This window comes from Euphorbia lathyris, chromosome 6 (assembly GCF_963576675.1).
Source record: "Euphorbia lathyris chromosome 6, ddEupLath1.1, whole genome shotgun sequence".
NCBI lineage: Eukaryota > Viridiplantae > Streptophyta > Magnoliopsida > Malpighiales > Euphorbiaceae > Euphorbia > Euphorbia lathyris.
This window is the reverse complement of record NC_088915.1, coordinates 68,974,303-68,997,276: the sequence shown is the minus strand read 5'-3', so window position 1 is coordinate 68,997,276 and position 22,974 is coordinate 68,974,303. Positions and strand designations below refer to the sequence as shown.

At 37.4% G+C, this 22,974-nt stretch overlaps 1 protein-coding gene across 1 annotated transcript; it reads right to left on the bottom strand.

Moving 5' to 3' along the window:
• Positions 1-17,497: 17,497 nt before the first annotated feature.
• On the bottom strand, positions 17,498-21,239 carry LOC136234172 (large ribosomal subunit protein bL21m). Its single transcript, XM_066023957.1, has 5 exons — positions 20,704-21,239; positions 20,543-20,623; positions 19,041-19,142; positions 18,006-18,080; positions 17,498-17,925 (listed from the first exon to the last, which is right to left on the bottom strand). The coding sequence occupies exons 1-5, from the start codon at positions 21,133-21,135 to the stop codon at positions 17,806-17,808; spliced, it is 810 nt and encodes a 269-aa protein (XP_065880029.1). The 5' UTR covers positions 21,136-21,239; the 3' UTR covers positions 17,498-17,805.
• Between the last annotated feature and the right edge of the window lie 1,735 nt (positions 21,240-22,974).

The following is a 22,974-nucleotide window of genomic DNA, read 5'->3' as shown; positions in this document are numbered from 1 at the left end:
CCTCGACACGCTCCCCTTACACCATTGGTATTATTGTCTATGCGCCCCAAACTCCGAATTGCCTTATTTACGAGTCTGAGACATATGCCCTATGTGTCGTTATTTGGGTCTCGCTCGTATCAGTAGTATCAAGTTGTTTATACCACGGCTAAGTCCAACATTTGGCACTTACCTCGAAGGTCTTGGTTTGCGTCCTCGTTGCTCCTCGAGTTGTTCATAGTAATAGGTTCCAGTCATCTCAAATATCGGTGATGGACCCAATACGTCGTAAATATCCACATAAGATCTTTAGGGATTCTCATAAAACATATCGTCGTCAGGTTTGCGCTATAAAACAAATTGACCTTCGACACGTACCAGGTAAGTCGTCGTTTCCGTCTCGTTGATACCTCGATCGGATTAGGACACCTCTCATTCTACCAGACGCACCGATGTCCGCAAATTCATCGAGGTATTTGGGGTCTCTAGCTTAAGTTAATCCTTGAACCGCACCCTACGTGTCGGTATCGTGTCTAGCTGACACTTCCAATGTTGTTAGAAGGTACCTCTTGAGTCATCTCTGTGCTTCATCTATACCCAAAGTTGGTCAGATAATACGTGTGTCGTATGCGTACCCTATTCATGTCTCGTACCTAGCATGTTGGATTTCCCCCACGATGGTCAAAATCCCAAAATCAAGCCATCACATCGTTCGTGAGTTGCGTATAAGTCAATCGTGGGGGCACATCAAGTGGGACTCCCATCCTGCCGTTTGGCTACCTCTAAGGCATACCACGTACGTCACCGTATTTCCTAAATGCACCATGTTTCAAACCACTCTGCCCAGGCACTAGTGAGCCAAGTAGGAGTTAATAATTGGCACATACCTCGTATGTTGACATATGCATCCTATTCGAACCTCGAGTATCGGGTATTCCGTGTGCATTATCCCATCAAATAATACCCATCATCGTAATAGTTGCTTTCCAGGAGAAGCTGACAATTGGCGCACATCACGTATGTCACTCGAGTCTCCCCTATGCCTTAACCTGTTTAGGGCATGTCCCGTGCATCACCACTTTCTGCATAACACGCCAAGGTTCCATTGGTACGTCTACGTATTCGTGTCTTGGGTTTAAACTAACCATTGACCCACACCCCATATGTGGTGGTCTCGTCCCGCTTGCTTCTAGTTTAGGACACACCCTCTATGTCGGCCTGTTTCAGGAAACTTGTATTTCCTAGAAAGACGGTTCCCTGCTATCAGTATCGATACCAAGTAAACTATGGGCAAGTGCCCCGCATGTCTCCGTCACGGTCTGTTTGAGTCTCGGACGTACCGTGAGCGTCACATCAGTCCATGTAACACCGCGTATCTTCGAAGTACGTCATTACTACCAAGGATGGCAATCCCTCACATACACCTCATGCATAGTCACTTATGTTGTTGATTTTGGATCGTGAGTCATGTCGATGTACCAAGTATATCATTCCCCCCACTCATGTCGCTACCCCTCGAATGTATCTACACGTCACGGATATCATCGGGGTACACTCTCATCTACCTAGCGTCCTAGGGAATTTTACTCATCAGGAGGGTCGTCTCAATCTCACAAGTCTCAGTCGTGTCGAGCGTCATTTAACATTATACAGCTTGCGAAACATTATGAGGTAAACTCGTAGGGTTCATACTAATGTGTGCATAACAGTTGAAATGGTTTCAGGCATTCGCACTTCCAAACAGGTAAGTTAGCACAGACGACCGAAGTGCTACTGATGACTCTGGTAAAAAAGAAAAAGAAAAAAGAAGGGGTTTAGCTCCAGTCAAATCGTGTTTATGTTGTAAGAAATAAAGCGCAGACCACGAATCATGCATAAATCATACATCCATCTATAGGAGGCACAAGTAGATAGCTTTAGCATTCGCATCGCACGTGCATCATCAAAATTCATAATGCCTAAAAAGCTCCACTCACCGATCCTTTCTCTTTCCTTGTTAGAAACCCAACTCATGGCCCAGTCCAGCAATTCAAACCACAATCTTGAGAGCCGTGTGCAAGGGGCTTTAGCCAAATACATCTTTTCTGATGAGTTCAAACGTGCTCTTAATGATCCGGAGAATACTAAGCATGAGGGGGTTGAAAATTCCCAAGAGATGATAGGAGATTTCAATCTCAGAGCAGAAATCGAGCGAGTTCTTCCCGATATCCTTGCTTCAGACGAATTCAAGATAGAGCTGAAAAGGTTGGTCAGGGAGGTCCTGAGCGAGTCACTGGTTGCGGAGATCCCGAAAGATGCTGTGGAGAAACCTATGTTCCAACTCGCGTCACAAGTTAATCCACAAACATTCACTCCACCAAGGGTAGTCTCACACCATATTTCACGAACACAATAAGATCCACACCATCGGGGACATGAGATTACCAAGGTTGTTCGCCCTCCATCGCCCACTCAGTATAGAAGGGAGGGAAGGGAATTCTCCACTTTCACTCAACCCTTGTTTGAAGTGTTGGAGAGTCTACGAATGCATGACATACTTCACCCTCTACCAGCCATGGGAGGTCAAACCACTGAATTAGTCAAACGCAGGGGCTACTGCCACTTCCACCAGAAATATGGTCACGAAACAAGCACTTGCATGAGATTGAAGCATGAAATCCAAGATCTCATCGAAGCGGGAAAGATAAGTGATCCAGATCCTTCTCAACAGATGAAGCCTTAGACTTGTTCCTTGAATGGCGAAGTCTACAACGGATCAGGATAATCTAAAGAAGAAGTTCTCGAGATTGGGGACACTTATGAAGTGGGAGAATCTGAAGCTTCTTGAAGTAGCATGAGAGAGAGGAGTGCACTTGTAGTCTTTATCCTTGTCTTTTATTTTATCTTCTATTCCACAAGATGTTATTAACCTCCTTTTGAATTCAATGAAATTTTGTTTCCGCAAATTTATCCTAAACATACGTACTTACATTTGATATCTACTCAATTGAGATATTCCCGCTTCTATCATGGCACGAATGTAAGCTCTAGAATATACTTATTACTCAGTACCTAACCACTGAAGAGAGAAAATTAAGAGAGTAAAAAAAATCATGAGAAACGATTCCCTGGCTCTACAATGATAAGTCGGGCATAGACCCATCAAATGAGGGGTCCTCACCGGCTTGTACCAAAAAGAAGACTCAGCGACAATCAACAAAGTCCGAAAAGAGAGAAAAAGAAGAGGAAAGAAGGAGCAAGCAATGAGCCCTCAGAGCCATACTTACACTGAGGCACCGACAAAGATTTCTCCCCCCAAAGGGGGACACAAGTACAGGAGTGCGCCATTCAGAACGAGGCAGGGGCAACTAACCTATCAGCGATAAAGTATTTTGTTCCAGGATCAAGAAAGGGTTTAGACCTATGATGACTTAAAGTTAAACAAGGGAAGAAGAAAAAAAAAGAAAAAAAATGATGCTAAAAAGGCCCAGGGGCAAAGTCAAGTCAATCGGAAGTAAAAGAAAATAAATCAAAAGCTGACGTGATCAGCCAAGAGGCGTCAAGGTGGCAAGAGCGGTTGACATTGTCCAACAAATATGTAATCAAATGTACGAGAGAAGCTCATTGTAACGAAGAAAGATCAAATGCGTAGTCAAGTGAAGCCGAAGGCGGCGACAAAGTTCAGAACTTTAATCAATCTGGAGGGAACCGAGGAATCCTTCTCATGAAAATTAAAAAAAAAAAGAAAGAAAGAAAATCCCGATAGGTTGAAAATCCGCAAAGGGCGGCCTATGCAACAATAAGGGACACCCCAATAAGTGAAAACCTCACGGGGCGCTTGTTTGAAAATTCCGGGGTAAAAGGAGAGAGTTAAAATTACTGAAGTGTGAAAACCCGAAAGGGCATGCTTTGGTGACAGTGGTTAATAAACTGAGCAGTAAACAATTCAATGTATCTTTGCCAGGTGCTTTATTTAAGCTAGACGGTTGCATTTGTAATGAAAACACCCGCATCAATAGACACCCCATCTCAACTGAAATCACCCCAACACCCATAAACCGATCCAAAATCTATAAAAAAAAGAAAAACTAAAAAAAAAAAGACTATTCCTCTCTCTCATGCTCCATGAAGTCTGGTTCCTCTGCTCCTATGTGGTCCTCTCAAGGGTCAAATTTCGACCAAAGCGTCTCTCCTCCATAGCTACTCCCAACGGCAGTATCCCTAGTTTGGCGCACATGAAATCTCACCTCGAGTTGGCAGGGGCATACGCCCGCATCAACTTCTAACCTACACCAAGACGGTAACTTTAATCGGGGGCACGGCCCTACAATCAAATCAACGTCCATCTCACTCCGGAAGCTTCTCCATTAACGAAGGCATCGGGCATGAACTCATCGTCAAATGATTAGCATAGAAATGGCCCGTGGATATAAACCCCCTGTGTTATCCGGTATCATTCACAATCAAGAAAGAAAGAAAAAGAGAAGAAAAATTGAACAAAAAGGTTGGATTGAAAACCTCAAAAGAGGCGATCCAAGCAAAAGGAGAGATAGAGAAAATCAGTGAGATATAGAAAAGATGAATTGAAAAACCCCTAGGGGCAGTTCATGCAAAAGGAGAGATAGAGAATATCGGAGAGATCCCGTTGAGTTGAAAACCCGAAAAGGGCAGCTCAGGCAAAAATTAGGGAAAAAATGAATACGTCAAACTCTGGTTAAAAGCGAGAGCCCCTTTGACACGAGCTTATCAAGACCAAATCCTCATCCTTACAACCCTTGGTTTCAAACTTAACCTCGCCCTCATCCTCGCACTCCTTGGGGACGGCCCGAAACATCATTTCTCGATCTGAAGCTACAAAAATCCTCCAAGCCTATGAAAAGGGAATCCATCCGAGCATCTCATCCACATGTACATAGTTTGCATTCCCACAAGTCCATACATCCATATAAAGCAAAACACATAGGCCACACGTATGCACATTCAAACACACGCACGGTCACCTGCATACGCACATATAAGTGTTTACATGCATCCATAGATTAGGCTACATCCGCCCATCTATATGCATCACTACATACCTCCCCTTGACACAAGATCATCAAAACCAAATCCTCATCCTTACAACCCTTGGTTTCAAACTTATCCTCACCATCATCCTTGCACACTTTGAGGATGACCTGAAGCATCATTTCTCGATCTAAAGCTACCGAAATCCTCCAGCCTATGAAAAGGGAATCCATTCGACCATCTCATCCACACATACATAGTTTGCATACACACATGTCCATACATCCGTATAAAGCGAAACGCACAGGCCTCACTTATGCACATTCAAACGCACGCACGGTCACCTGCACACACACACACATAGGTGGTTACACGCATCCATAAACTAGGCTACATTCACCCATCTATATGCATCACTACACACCTGCGGTCGATTTAGAGGCCAGGGTTGCTATTGAGCCTTTTTACCCACGGTCGATTTAGAGACCAGGGTTGCTTTTGAGCCATTTTACCCGCGGTCGTGGACCAGGGTTGCTATTGAGCCATTTTGCCTGCGGTCGATTTAGAGACCAGGGTTGCTTTTGAGCCATTTTACCCGCGGTCGTGGACCAGGGTTGCTTTTGAGCCATTTTGCCTGCGGTCGATTTAGAGACCATGGTTGCTTTTGAGCCATTTTACCCGCGGTCGTGGACCAGGGTTGCTTTTGATCCATTTTGCCTGCGGTCGATTTAGAGACCAGGGTTGCTTTTGAGCCATTTTACCCGCGGTCGTGGACCAGGGTTGCTATTGAGCCATTTTGCCTGCGGTCGATTTAGAGACCAGGGTTGCTTTTGAGCCATTTTACCCACGGTCATGGACCAGGGTTGCTATTGAGCCATTTTACATGCAGTCGATTTAGAGACTAGGGTCCCTAGAAGGAGTGTCCGTCGATAGCTGATTCAAAGGCAATGACAGGACAGCCAAGGTAAAGATTGAAGACGAAGAAGGAACTTGCGACATGGAGATCAGGTATTTCTCCTCCCACACTTTACGTGTCTTTTACTTTAATATATTTACATTGCATGTGTTGCGTTAGCAAAAAACGTTTTTCAAAACACACACATCACTGTCAAAATAGAAAATTAGGGGCAACTGTAGACACCGAGTCGGAGGACCTGTGACGAAAACCTGAAACAAGACGGTTGAAGCGGTTGGTTCCGGGAGTTTTAACGCGGAAAAAATGTATAATAAAAAAACGAGAGGTCAGTAGGAGTCGCGATCGCCGAGTGGACGGCTCGCGAGTGCTCAGCAACGTAGTGCGAACGCTTAGCGGCAGTCGTCGTGTGCCCGACGACAGTTGGACGCACGCCCGACAGCGCGGGGTGCACGCCCGACGGCCGCTGGGCACGCGCGCCCGACAGCGCGAAGCGTACGCCCGATAGCCTCTGGGCGAGCGCCCCACGATGTTGGGCAACGAGCGTTGGACGAACGCCCAACAGCGGTGGGTGAACGCCCAACCTTCGTTGGGCGGACGCCCAACGTGGTTGGGCGTCCGCCCAACTCAAGTTGGGCGTTCGCCCAACCTACTTTGGGCGACGCCCAACATTAGCCGGGCGTCGCCCAAAGATTCCGGGATCCGTGCCTATATAAGGCACGGATCCCAATGCATTTAGAGGGAGGAATTAGGGAGAGCTTTCTCACTCTAGACAGTTTTAGAGAGAGAAAGTGAATTTTTTTTGAGAAAAATATTTTTTTTCTCAAAAATTCCGAATTTCCTAAAAGTTAAAATTTTACCGAAAATACAAAAAACACCGGAAAATCACGATTCGTGGAATCAACCGACTTCAACTGTCAATACCGAACTTGAGGTATTATCCGAGGACTAGACTCGTTTTATTTATTTAATTTATTTATTCATTTAATTTATTTTCTTATTTTATTTTTTAGGATATAGTTTTTGTTTATTTAGTTATTTATTTATCACGTCTTATTTAATTTTTCGTATTTATTTATTTTTGTCTCGTATTAAATAAACGTTCGTTTTTTGGTTTTGAAATAAAAAACCTCGTTTTAATATCCCAATACGAACCGTGATCCGATTCAAAGGTAGTTCGGGATTAATAAAAACGTTGTAATTATAAGTTTTGAAAATATTTCGAAATAACGTTTTAAAATAAAACATTGTTTTAGGATTCTCCATTATAGACTATGACCCTATTTGGGTAGTTCGGAAATCCAAAACGATAGAATAGATCTAATTTAAAGTGTTTGAACAAATCTGGAAACTATTGGAGCAGTTCTGTAATTTTCCGTTTTCTGTCACTAAAGGCTGTTTACCGACGGATTTTCCGTCGGTAAAGCTGCTGAAATGTAAAAAATGCTGTTTTGGTCCCTCTTTCTCAACTTTTAGACTTTTGGTCCTTTCTATACATATGTATATTTATGTAATATATACGTTCAAGCTATTTTTAAATACTTTGTACATATATTTATTTAATATGTTTATACATCATTTCTTTTCATCAATTTGATTTAGAGTTTATTCTCTATACAAAACTATTTTGATTTAGAGTTGATTTTCTTATTTATGAATTTTATCCTCTATCTTTATATTTTCTCTTAAATAAAAATCAAAGTGTATTTTAATTAGCCTTACCCTTATTTTCACTTATATATGTATTATTACTTTCCTTATCATATATTTGATCTATATATATTATTACTATTTTACCATTCTTACATATATGTATAAATATGCATATTTATTCTCCATTTGGATTTCCTATAGGTATATATTCTTTAAATATGTTTGGTTGGGTGAATTTGGATTTAATTTGTTAGTTGTTGTAATTATATTCAAGTAAGGATTAATTGAGTGAAAAGGGGAAAATAAATCACAAAAAAAGAGTTTAATTTGCTTATTTAAGCTTAAAGTTTTCTAGATATTCTTAAAGTGTAAATAACGTTTTCTTGACATTTTTAAACCATTTCTTAAAACATCACGTTTTAAAACCTTAATTCGTTCCAACGACGGATTAAGCGAACCTTGTAATTAAAATTGCTTTTAATTGTAAATAATAGAGTTTTCGAATTGTTTTCTTAACTAAATGTTTTTTTGAACAAAATAAATTGACTTGTATGCTTAATCACGTTTTCTTGTTAAAGCTTTTATCTCAATATTTTCCAACGCTCGAGTCGTTCCAACGGCGATTCGAGTGAACGTCATTAAACGGGGTTTTGAAACGTACCTAAATCGTTCCAACGGCGATTAAGGTACGAACCATGTAAATAAACTCATTTTTGGGAAGTGAGTTTAGTTTAGAGTTAGTGTGTAATACGAAGCATAAATCACATTGTAAACAAATCAATTCTTTCTTCTCCCCCCTCTCTCTCCTATGTATTTTGAACGGATGTAAATGGGTGATTCTTTACCAAAATGGCTTTCAATAATATATGCTTAAAACGGTTTTTAAAACGAGAAAGAAAAGGTTTCAAATGAATTTTAAACTTAAAGAAATATGCGATTAGTCTGTTATCGCCTAACACGCTGAGTAGGAGGCCGGTGGTTCATAACCGGGCGATGTCGGGGTGCCTAGTAGCCTTTCTTCGGAAAGGAGCTAGCCTTCTCGGCTCGTACCTAAGTTTCCCAAACCCTCACCGGTCTCCCGCAAGGGATCAGTGTTCATTTTCCCATTCGTGGGTGGTGACTCTTCCATACTCCGAGCTCCGGTCCTGCCGAGCAGCTTGATTCCACGATTGGTTGCTTTCGGCGCCAATCACCGCTTACGTCGCCATGAGGTGTCCACCCCCCAGTCCGCCCGGGAGATTAGGCCGCGGCACCTCGTCTAACAGCTGCCCTCCAAAGTCATTGACTTTGCTTCACCCTATGAGCTGCTCAATAATAAAATTCCCGATTACAATGATCTAAGGTCATTTGGATGCCTTTGTTTTACTTCCACTTTGCATAGAGATAGGAAGAAGTTTGATGCCAGGGCTGAAAAATGCGTGTTTTTAGGATACCATTCAGGCACCAAAGGTTATAGAGTTCTCAACCTAGATTCCCACAAGGTTTCCGTTACTAGAAATGTCATTTTCTATGAAAATGTCTTTCCCTACCTAGAATTGACTAACAGAGATACTGATAGTCATGTAGTCCCTGTTTCTCAAGAGACTCTCAACAGGGACATTGAGGTTCCTCACACAGATGTCTCCTCTGATCCTAGAATTAGGAGGTCAAATAGAACTGTTAAGCAACCTGAATATTTAAGAGCTTACCACTGTGCTATAGCTCAAGGTCACTCCACAACGCCTATTGAGAGTAGTGTGTACCATCCTTTGTCGAAAGTCATATCATATGAAAAGCTTTCTCAATCACAAAAGAACTATTCTGTAGCTCTTATGATTGATCGGGAACCTAAAACCTATAAGCAAGCCGCCATTCATCCCGAGTGGCAGCAGGCTATGCAGGAAGAACTAAATGCCCTAAGTAACAACAAGACTTGGGTGATTTGCTCCAAACCTAATGATAAAAAGGAGGTGGATTGTAAGTGGACTTTTAAAATAAAAAGAAGGAGTGATGGGACTATAGATAGGTATAAAGCCAGATTAGTTGCCAAAGGTTTTACTCAGCAAGAAGGGGTTGATTTTCTTGACACTTTCTCCCCTGTTGCCAAGTTAACCACCGTGAGAGTTCTGGTTGCTTATGCTGCTGTCAAAGGGTGGCACTTAGAGCAACTTGACGTTAACAATGTGTTTTTGCACGGGGATCTTGAGGAGGAAATTTATATGAAATTACCCCCTGGTGTAAATACTGATGTCCCCAATCCTAGTTGTAGGCTGACTAGGTCTTTATACGGGCTGAAACAAGCCAGCAGGCAATGGAACATAAAACTTGCTGCTGCCCTTCAATCTATTGGTTTTAATAAATCTTTAGCTGACCCTTCACTTTTTATTAGAAAGAAAAATGATAAATTCATTGCTATCACTGTCTATGTTGATGATTTAATCCTTGCTAGTAACAATCAAGATGACATAAGGGAGGTGAAAGTTTTTTTAGATAAAGAATTCACCATTAAAGACCTAGGAAAGCTCAAATATATCTTAGGAATTGAGGTATCTAGGACTTCTAATGGGATACATTTGTGTCAAAGAAAGTATGTCCTTGACATGCTTGCTGAATTTGGATTCTTAGAATGTAAACCATGTTCAACACCTATGTCTATGAGCAAGATTGATTATTCTAATTCATCAGTTCTTAAGGACATCACCTTGTACAGGAGTTTAGTAGGCAAACTACTATATCTCACCAACACCAGACCTGACCTCAGTTATGTTGTCCAACAGCTTTCCCAAAATCTGGATAAACCTACCGAATTACACCTTGCTGCTGCACATAGAGTACTTAGATACTTAAAAGGCAATCCCGCCTAAGGTATCATGCTTTATGCCAACTCTGATATACATATCAAGGCATATACTGATTCCGACTGGGCTAACTGCACGGAAACCAGGAAATCGATTACGGGTTTCTGTACGTTCATAGGTCAGTCTCTTATATCCTGGAAATCCAAAAAGCAACAAACGATTAGTAAGTCCTCTTCGGAAGCCGAATACAGGGCCATGTCCCTCACTTGTGGTGAAGTACAATGGCTCCAATACTTATTAAATGACCTTCATATGATAGAGTCGCACCCTCCCACACTGTACTGCGATAATATATCCGCTATCCACATTGCTAAAAACAGTGTGTTTCATGAGAGAACGAAACACATTGAGTTAGATTGTCACTATGTCAGACAACAAGTTCAAGCTGGGAAGATTCATTTACTTCCAGTCAGATCTAATGAACAACTAGCTGATTTTTTTACAAAACCCCTTCACACACCTGCTTTCAAATTTCAATTACAAAGATTAGGGGTTATGAATGTTCATCTTCCAGCTTGAGGGGGGGTGTTAACCTACATGTTTTATTATATAGTCTTGTGATATTGTATAGCTATATGTTTACTCTACAATTCTGTTTTCAATCTGTTGTAACTAACCCATTTTCTGTTGATTAGTATAATGGCAGTATTGTAATAATGAGTTGTTCACAGCCCACTTGTGATGTAAGGGTTGTTAGTTTAAATAGGAGTCATTAGAATTAGTTTGGTATTAAATTTTTTACTCTTCTTTTTTTTTTTTTGTATTCGAAGTATCAGATGAAGAACTTAATAGCCTTCATCTTCTTCTTCTTCTTCCTGTAACCTTTCTTCAAGATCAATAAACAATACATGAACTATTCTCTTTCACATGTTTGTTAAGAATTCTCATTCTCATTCCTAAAGATCCCGAATCAAACGCCCCCAAAATGTTAAGAAATAAATGTATATAATGATATCAATTAATTAAGTGGTGTATTAATCCGAAAATATTATTACATGGGCATACAAAGATAAAGTTCGGTAAGTTTTAAGCCTAGAATAAGGCATGTTATATACATAATCCCTTCATTCTTTTTCATTATGGCTCATAAATTTTTAAATGGGATATAAATTCTTAAATTTTATCCTTTAGCAAAATAAAAATTCATTAACTTTTATCCACATAATACTGAATAACACCACACCTACTATGTGCACAGACGAGAGTTTTGGGGGTTTGAACATCTATTGGTTGCAGGAAAATATCGAAATTCTATATAAAAAAAAAAACTATACAATAGTACCAATAAATCATAATAAGCATCCTCTTCTCAGTGAATTTTGAATCTATATGTAGGAGTCAATGGATACCATTACCATCCTTTATCCGGGGCCGGCTCTACGAGGTGTTTCCCTAGGTATGGCGTCTGTGAGGCCTCATATATTTCTAATTACAAAGATCAAAGCAACAGTCTCATTTTGTATTTGTTTTTATCAGTTGCGTTCACATAGACCCTGATGACCACATAAATTTGATCATTTACCATTAGATTTAGTCGGATTAAATATAAGCTTTACTGTTGTTTTTATAGTCAAAGCTAATTACACCGCTTGCTCTCTTTTTTTTTCTTTTGTTAAGACACGCATGTACCTCATTTGTGTAAACTTTTTTTTATGCATAATCTATCCTAAAAACAAAAAAGACACACTTTTCATTTGACTTAAAAGTGTTATTTACTCTGATTTATTTAAAATTTTGTTATTTGGCTATTGATCTTGATCATATTCAATCTCTAATTTATCCCAATTGGTAAAATCTCATTCAATTTATCGCTATTTCTCTGATATGTGGTGATATTTTAACATGTACATTTAACATATCGCACGTCTTAAAATCTATTTACTACGTAGATTTTCTTATGCGGAAATAATTAATTAGATTAAAACAAGAAAAACAAATAAAAACAAATCCCTCAACTAAAGCCTATCAAGTCTAATTGTCAAAATATCGTCACGTGTCAATAGAATAACAATTATATTAAGCTTTCATCCAAATTTGGGTAAAATTTCACCAATTGGAATAGATCATGGGCAAAATGATAAAATCTTGGATATCGAGGACCAAATGAAAAAAATTTGGATAATCAAAGGCCAAATAGTGGTTTAAACCTTGTAATTCATAGTAAAGACACGACTCAACTAATCTCTAATCACCAAGATAAATTCTTCTCTTTCTCTCCACATAATCGTGCGGTTAGGTCTGAGTTCAACGTTCAAGATTATTTTTAGGAATTAGTACTTTATCGTCTATTTGCTTTCCTCGTTACTAGTAAGTAGAAACTTGGTTTTACATATATAAAAGCAAGAAGAATAATTTCTCAGCTTTAGGTTATTATTATTTGATTTTGATATAATTTGAATGGTAGTTAATAATATATTGGTTTTTCTATTTGTTATTTATTATTTTTAAAATAATATTAAATTTTGATGTGAAAAAACAATACAAAAAATTGTCTAGGGCCTTCAAAATGCGCACTAGCCTTTATCCACCCCTATGTTGGCTTGTCCATGCAATGCTTAAGTTAAGGGTTAAGGTGCAAAAATACCCCTAACGTTTTGGGTCAGGAGCAATTTTACCCTTAACGTCTAAAATGGTGCAATTTTACCCCTAACGTTGGAAGCCAAGAGCAATTTTACCCCTAACGTTGATAAATTAGGTTAATTTCATACACTATTATAAAACACAGATATTTATTCATTATTCTGTACCAATTGCATAATAATTCGTTCTTAAAAAAAGGATTTCATATTTTTTATAATTTAATAATAGAATTTGAGATTAATATTTATAAATTCGATGGATTTTTTGAATTTTTTTTGTCTAATCCGTACAAAAAGATAGTATTTTTTTATTTTTTTTATTTTTTTTCACATCCCAACGAATGTTTGTGATTTGTTATTGATAAAATGGCACACGTATGAAGTGTAGATAACAAGATTCACGATCGAGAAGACAGTTTGATGAATTATTTCTCAAATTGACCCAATTTATTAACGTTATGGGTAAAATTGCACTTGGCTACTAACGTTAGGGGTAAAATTGCACCATTTTAGACGTTAGGGGTAAAATTGCTCCTAACCCAAAACGTTAGGGGTATTTTTGCACCTTAACCCTTAAGTTAATATAAAATTTGGAGATTCCCAAGTAGTTAAATGCGGGTGAGATTATCCAATTTTTGTTTATATAAATATTCTTTTTTCTTTTTCTAAAGGTATAAAGCCTTTTTTGAAAGAGAAAGTATTCTTCTTTTATAGAATCTGATCCTAATCAAGCTAAAGTTTGGCCTCTTAATTTTCCCGTTAAACCCTCTTAAAATTTTCATTTAAGAATGCACTAAAAAAAGTATAAAAAAAAAAAAAAAATCATTGAAAAACAACTTGAATACTTTGAAGATTGTGGATCGTTAGATTGGAGTGAGCATAATAAAGCCAAAAAATAATGTATCAAAGAAAAGAAAACAGAATATTTAGAATAGATTTGATACATTAATGCATTAAGAGTTTTCTAAATTTAGCCCAAAAAGATATCGATTGACGACCTGAATTTTAAAGATATCTTATTAACAGCTAAACTTGGTTGATCTGATATGATCGACTCTCTCAGTACTAAATGACAAAGTAAGAAGAGATTTAAACAAGTTGGAATGTGTATTACTTTAAACTAATTCAGAAAACCAATGGATTACTTCAAGTTCAGAAGACTAATATATCACTTTAAATAAGTTCAAGATGTCAATATTCGATAAGTCATTTTTAACAAGTCCATAAAGCTAATGAAATGTCTTCAAAATTGAGAACCTTATATGAATTACCTTGAATGCTCAAATTTGAAAATTTATTTTCAATTTTTCCACGTAGAAATGTTGTGCATTGTTTTTGCCTAGGGGTGGCAATGGGGCAGGAAAAACCCGAAAACCGTGGGGATCCGAACTGATAGGGCTGGAAAAAACCTGAAAATTTTGGGTGTAGGGCTGGGGCGGGGAAAATTTTAGCCCCGAACATTAAAATTGGGCAGGGGTGGGTATTAGTATCCCGAACCGTGGGGATCCGCAAACCGCCCCCGAAAAACCGACCGCAAAATCCCCAATCAATAATATATATATATATATATATATATATATATAAGATAATTAGTATTTAAATGTAATTAAAAAAATAATCAGTATTCTGGTAAGTTAACTAATACTATTATCTATATCTACAACAATTTAATTTAGTTTTATTGCTGCTCTACTTTAATTTTGTTTTATTGTTACTCTTGATATATACTGTATATTGAGTTTTTTAATTATATAGTACTGATATTGAATGTTAAGTTTTTTTTATTATATCAGTACTTTAATTTTAGTTTATTGTTGCTCTAAAGTTATATTTTATAATTTCGTTTAATTGCTGCTCTAAACTGATATTTTATACCAGTAACACATGGTGAGTTTTAAATTTGGGGATTGTGTAATTTTTTAATTTGGGAAATTTTTAAATTTTATTTGGTGGGGATTCCCCGAAACCCGTGGAGAACCGTGCGAGCGGTTGTGGGTGCCAAAAAATCCCCGAACATTTTTTTGGGGATTCCCCGAAACCGCCACCAAAAATATTGGGGGCGCAATGGAGAATGTAAAACCGCCCCCGTCCTGCCCCATTGCCACCCCTATTTTTGCCCCTATCCTTTTTTGGCAGTCTATACAACGCCAAAGATGCTTGGAGGGCAGTAAAAAAAAACCTATAATTCAGTTTTGAACAGTATCATATGGTTTTTAATGAATTGTGTTTATTATTTTATATATTTCTGTTTAAAGATATTTCTTCAAAAAAAAAAACACTTTAAAGATATTATTTCATAGTGTTTAGTAAATTATATTACTTATGCACATTATATTTTTATTGTTTGAGTTATTTCAATGATATTATTATTTAAATGTTATTATCGAATACATTTTTTTTTTGATAGAATCGAATACATTTTTTAAGTGTTATATATATATATATATATATATATATATATATGAAATCATTTTATGTGATTATATTTAATTACACTTTTAAATTGTATTTATATAATAATTTGTTTATTAACAAAAAAGAAAATGCAAATTCGATTAATTTCCGATTGATTATTGAGACTCTATCCGTCCGACCAATGCCTATTAGGAAATGCGGAAGACTTTAGAATATAAAGCGAAAGACTTGGATCGAAATGATGAAGAGTTGAGTCAACTGAAGAGATATAGATGAGATGGAGAAGTTGGTGTTTGGTGTTCCCCATCTTTTTATATTGAATTGGGTTCACTATTGGTAGTAGGAAATGTGGTATGTCATTGTCTTATTTATGTCTCTATCCATATTGTTTTAGGATTCTTTTTTTAAGACCAAAACATACATGTGCATATTATATTATATGATAAGTTTAAATCTACTTCAACTGGCCCATTTTAGATTTTGCAGATATTCAAATAGGCCACATCCACCCTAACATAACAGTAACTCTTAATTATTGTCACTTGTCACAATTCTAGAGACCTCATGAGGATGAGAATAGAGACTGCTTTTTCCATTATCATCTCTATTTACATAGAAAATCCTCATCCCTATTTCCTACTTCTAAATAACAATTCTCTAGTGAAATTTAAAATTTTACTAAACATAATCTATAAAATGTTGGTATAGATCATACAAAAAGTACATCAATCATTAATTCAGAAGTAATACATTACTCTACTGCCAAATAAAAATTATTCAAATATATAAGCAATATCTAAAAAATTATATAAACTACATGGGAATGGAGATAGAGGATGGCATATGGGTAGCTAGAGAGGAAGAATTTCAGTGTCTCATTCTATATCTCTCTCGTAAAAAGTGATCTCTATTTAATTAAAAGGCAAAAAGCATATTTAAACCCCTGAACTTTACCTATTTTAAAGATCAAGTCCCTGATCAATTATTTTTCTACATCGAGCTCTTAATCATTGATTTTGTTATGGATTTGACCCTTATTTAACTTTTCCGTCAAGTTTCAGCTTATTGACGTGGACAAATAAAAATAATAGTTTATTGACTAGGATGGATAAAGAGTAAAAAGTAACAAGAAATTACAAAAATTAATTTCCACTAGGTTATTCCAAACTCGATCTTCTCCTCTCCCATTTTGCGATTTTCAGTATTAGAATCATCAAATCGATCTTCTCCTCTCCCAAAATCGATGGAAAAGTTAAATAAGGGTCAAATCCATAACAAAATCAATGATCATGGGTTCAATGTAGAAAAAAACTGATCAGTGACTTAATCCGGGTTCAATGTAGAAAAATAACTGATCAGGGACTTAATCCTTAAAACAGTTAAAGTTCAGGGGCTTAAATATATTTTTTACCTAATTAAAATAGAGACCACAAAAAGAGGAACATGGAAAGGAACACTCAAATGGGAACAGCAGATTTTCTCCCAGCGAGAGAGGTCTTGTCCCAGTATCTGCCTCTGATAAAAAATAAATAAAAAATTCCTCATCCCCACCCCACCATATGGGAAAATTAAATGGTAATCCTTCATTCACATCGGGGACGAATAATCCCCATCTAGATTATAACCCTAATTGATCATTTTTCCAAGTAATTCTGTCTGTAACTAGAATTATGGGTCACTAACTGAACAATTTGGAATACTTAACACAAGGGATTTAAGAATAAAGATATCATACAAGTTTTATACATGCAAACAGCAGTATGAGGCTTAACAGACCCTTCTTCGTGCTTTTTAGAAAAGCCCATTAGCTATGTTTTAGTTTGGAAGACCTCAAATAGGATTTTCAAAAATCACCATGACTCTCTTGACCAAACAAAATCTAAATGAACTCAAAATCAAAAAGTTTAAGAATTAAAGTTGTTGAAATGATAAATATCATTTCGATCAACTCTAAAGGACTTTTCTATTAGACAATGGTAAAGTTCAGGGACTTTTACGTCTGAGACATAAAGGAAGTAAGGCCTATGCTAGTGTGAGTATAATTTACCCTAAATAGAATGACAAGCCATTTCAAGGTAAGCAAACCAAGTGCAGTTTTATGAGTTAGACTCTTCACCATAAAAAGATGATAAATAAAATCAAAACGAAGTTCAATGGGTGTGTGACTAATCCTTGATTATTGATAAGAGTAGCCATTGAGGTGTCATAGAGTATGATGAATACAAATATAAATAACAAGTACAAAATTTTAGCAGGGAAGTAAAGCATATTCAAGCATACCAATCCTTATCCTACAAAAGGTATCAGCTAAAAAAATGGCATGTCTGCCTCCTATGATATCCAAAAATGTACACAGAAAAACAGAAAATAGTAGATGCCCATCAATAAGCACAAAAAGAGGTGTAATGAAGAGATGAGAAGAAGCTAACATGGAAATTCCTTCCTAAGCAGCAACTGCTACCTTTTCTTCCTTCTTAACTGCATCCTTTTTAGACTTTGGATTGACTTTCCGTTCTGGTTTCTCAATTCCTTGAATATCAGTTATTCTCAATTTGGTCAGTTCCTGAAAAGCAAACAACCAATGGTTTAGAGAAACATATGTCAAGATCGACAAAATAAAACCATTAAGATGAACAATCTTACCTGGCGATGTCCTTTTGTTCGGCGGTAATTCTTCCTTCTCTTCTTCTTGAAGATAATTACTTTTGCATCTAATGCCTGATAGAAAAGGAAAGAAATATAGCTATCAATTTTTCACATGCATAACCTATAAAAATTCAGGGTAATTAACCAGTTAGTGCAACAAATTTAATATGAGAAATCTATATAGACCTTCTCTATTTGCACCAAAGTACAGACCCTACATGAACCATTATTTCACCTAATGAAAACAAGGCCCATCATCATCACACACTTGGAAAGCTTATTTCAACAAATATGGCACATAATATCAAGTTCAAGCTCACGCTCTGATCAAGCTTCTGCTTCTAATCTGGAATTAGTTAATAACTAACATGCTACTATCCAGCCTAAGAAACCATGAGAATGCCTCGGTACTCAAATTTTCTTAGACAACTCAAGTACTCAACCTAACAAGTAAATGAAAATCAAATTAGGTACTCTCTGCAAATAACCATGCCTTCATAAATCCATTCACAAGTCACAACCAGCACCTTCAGCTGTTTCTTGTTTCCTCATTTGTGTCAGGAGCTAAATCATTTGAAGCACCCCATTCACCTATTCTGAATCTCATAAATAACTATTACCCCCCCCCCCCCCCCCAAAAAAAACAAAAACAAAAACAAAAACAAAAACCCACCGCCCACACCTTTTTTTTTCAGTATGTTGCGAAGGAAAAAGAGCAATCCTCACCCATTAGCTCCAAAGAAAGGCAAAATATAGCATGTGATGCATAAATTAAGACCTAGAGAACAGTTGTTGCCTATTCTACATAATAATAATAAATCCCTTGAAACAAAATGTGATTTACCAAATTGCTTCAGTTCAAGCGTGCTTTACGAGACTGAATATTTGTGTGTGTTGCATGAGCATGATTTAAAGGAAGGAACAAAGAGGAACCAGATCTGTCAGAAAGTGTGTGCCACTAGTTTGTGCATTTTGTTTATGACTAGCAAAATAAAGGAAGCCATAGCGAGGGATTAGATCTGTCACACTTACATGCTCCTCAACAAGTGCATGAACAGCTGCATCAGGCAGAATAGGCCTGCCAATAATGGTTTGAGAACATGATCCTAACAAGAGAACCTTGTTTAAAATCACCTACAATATAAAAATTCATGGAAGAATTAACTAGGTCAGTTGATTTGTTGTAATAGTTGTCCTTTTTTTTTTATTTATTCTCTCTACATAAATATCTAGATGACGATTAGAAACAATAAAGATAACATCAAGAAGTTTTCCAAATGAACATCATGAGCCCTCAAGTGTCTATCAAGTAATGCAAGATACCTTCAAAGGAATGCATGAAAAGCAACTGCAAAATAATCCAATGAGAGTAGAAATAAATTTGTGTAACCAAAACATTGAATATCATGTGATCCATTTTAATATCGAATTTTTTCTCTTTTTCTTCGACTCTGCAGCATGAATCCAGTGCAAACAAGTGATCGCCAGTTTCCACATTCAGATTAACTGCAAGTTGGTTTCATTACCATGAAAACCCACATGGCTCCTGTATGAGTATAACATATATTGCAGTATGCTATTTCATGGTACCACAATTTAACCTGGTAAATCCTTCATTAGAGTTCTCAACAATGCCACCCAGCTCACAGATTGCAGTTCACCACATTGGTCCTAATTATACCAAGATTTTTGTTCCTTCAACTACTGCTTCAATTTGTTGATCATCTAAGCAATATTATCTGTCCACTGATTTACCACTCTCATCCAAGTAGTTTTCATTTTCTATAAGAAATCTATCTTCACAGTTGCTCTAACAAATAAGTTGTAATCATTCTCGTCTAGATTCTATTCTTAAGTAGCTATGGGAATTGTTCGAAGTGCTCAACATTTATACAGCAAACCCTCTATTGGCTTATATCTCAATTCTTGGACCTTTTCAACATTTTACTGTCTTTTAGAGCCATATTAAACTTCTATTTTAGTTTGTATGTTCTTGCTCTTCTCGTGCCTATTCTTCCCATTGGCTGAAGCTGTATTTCTAGACCTTCATTAGAGTAAATTATAGCTTATTAAAGAAAAATAAAAACACTCCATGATTCATTCACTTCATTGCATAGTCAGGATCAAGAATGAATCCAGTAGAATATCAGCTTCAATTAGTCTACAATACTCTTTCTTAAAACTTTAGAACAATCAGTGCCCGCAATGCTACAATACACCAAACTGGAGGCAACAAGGATGCTCTTAGAGTGTTAGATATTAGTGTGAACACATTCCCACCTCAAACTTGGTTGAACTCAAGATAAGAAGAAAGAAACAGCCAACACTGAAGAGTTTTTGAGTTTCGCCGCATTCATGTCATTAAGGGAAAACCCCACAAAATGTGGATTCACTACCAGTTTTCAACATATGCACATAAAATATGTACTCACAAACAAATAGGCAGGAAAATTTACAAAGAGACAAAAATCAAAACAAGGCCAAGACCACAAGGATACCAAGCATCAATTCAAACAAAATCAATTTTGACTCACCTTATCATTTACATCGCAGAATTTCAATCTCTCTGTGAAAATGCAATCCCCATTGCTCACCTTAAATTGATGCGATCCAACCTACATAAAGCAAAAAAATAAATCATCACCAGAGAATACGAGAGAAAAAGATGGGAGGTAATGGACGGAATTAAATAAACCTGAACAACCGCGAAAACTGGCTCGTATGGTTTGATGACACGTTCGGACTCCTGAAGTGGTCCAACCACTTTGTATCCGATAGCTGCAGCCTCCTCTTCCTTCTCCTCGGCCGAGTACTCCCTCTTCAAGCCAGTTTCTGTTTCGCCTTCACTTTCAGTATACTCTCCCTCCGTCTCTTCGCCTTCCTCGTCATTTTCGCTTTCGTCACGAGAGCTTGAGGAGAACTGTCGATGATGATGGTGGGCCCTGAGGGAATGATACGAGGCGGTTTCAGCGCCGGTAGCTTTCAGAGACGATCTGGAGATAAGAAGAGATTCGACAGAGTTGGAGAGAGAAGGGGGAATTTTGACTGGGTGGTGCAGTGCGGGGTTGGAGGCGAGTATAGCTAAGGCTCGACAACTTAGAGTGTGGATACACCGTCTCTGCGCCATGGCTGGTGGCGGCGGTGGTGTGGAAAATCACAGCTCAGCTAGTGCAGGGTTTTAGCACTGCCATGGGTTCTCTTTCTTCTTTTTTTTAGATACTTTCCTTTTCATTTTTCTTTTTCTTTATATATCAGGATTAAATATATATTTTTGGTTACGGGTTAGATATACGGTGGAGATTAAAACAATCGTATGACTTAAATTTACATATTCTAGATCTAACGGTAACTGGCCAAATTCACTTGGTCAGTCATTGACCAGGTGAAAACTATTGTATATATATAATATAAAACAGTACTGCCACAACGATTATAAATAGATCTATATCGGAGTAGCCAACAAAAAGACGTACTTGTTGCAATCAATCTCGTACAATCAGATCTAGATCTTCTTACTGAAAACCATTATGCGAGGAGGTGAATGAAGAGATTGAGACTGATCATCCACCTCAATCAGCAATCCCAGTTGTAATTCCAATTATGGCAAACCATAAACATGGATATGGAAACTCAAATGTCTTATGCACATAGGCACAATTGTGTTATCATTGTGCCCGATGAAGGCAACATGATATTTGAAGTCAAAGCAGTAATGATCAACATGCTACAAGTTGTTGTAGCATATAGAGGCATGGCTCATGAAGACCCTCATAGCCATATTGAAGATTTATTGAACATGTGTGATACCTTTCGTAATGTCAGGGTTGTGTATGATGATATAATCCACCTCAAGTTATTCTCTTTCACTTTGAAGGACCGATCTAAATAGTGGTTAAAGAATTTGCAATCGGGAATGATCTGTATATAGGATGAGCTAGAGAAGTAGTTCCTGACCAAGTTTTTTTCTTCAAAACAGTTGATCAAATTGAGGAATAAAGTGGCACAGTTCCAACAAAAGTAGGACGAGTCTTTATCCGAGGTTTGGGAGTGTTTCAAAGAATTGCTGAGGAGAGCTCTCAATCGCCAGATCCCAATATGGATACAAGTCCAAATGTTCTATAATGGTCTCACAAACTCTTTCAATGGTGTCTTTGAGTCTGTGGCTAATGGTGAGTTAGATTTTATGTTTGCTATGGATATGAAAATAATCTATAGTCTTACATGGCTGCATAAAATGGCTTTATATGGACTGAATGAGACAATGTATGTATAAAATGAATGTCATAAGCAGAACACACCACAACCAAAACACATTAGTGCTAACACGTAATATGCAAAAACACTCGCTCCATGATTGGTCAAACATTGAAATTCTCTCCTAGGTATTTGAGTTAATTCATCATCAACATGGGATAACGAATTTGTTCACTCAAGTAACAATGAAATATTCTGGTGACCTAATGGGATATTACTATGGCTTTCCTAATTATGAGGTATGGTACAAATAGGGTTAACATCAAAGTTCCTCATAGCAAGATATACTATCGATACAAGGCTATGGGTGACAAACACACTTTTGTACTCCAAGTCATAATAAGTGCCTAGGAATACAAAACGTGTTGATCGGGTGTAAAGGGACCACGAGATCGTGTGCATGTGTAGTGAAATGCGAAAAAATAAATCAAGTATTAAAATTTACGTCTTTTAATATTAGATTTTTCAATATTGTCCCAAGTGGAGTCGCCACTTTGAGCGCACAATACTTTTCGGGAGGGGGTGCGACATCACCCGCAGGATCCCATCATTGGAAAATAAGTGTTATCGTAACATGAGTGTGACCTATGCATTATCATATGTATATCTAATACCTTATGGTTACAGCCACCATAGATTCTCATTGGGTTCATGAAGGCTCTCGCTTAGTCCGCTCAACCACATCAATTTACCATTCAGACTCGGAAAACTC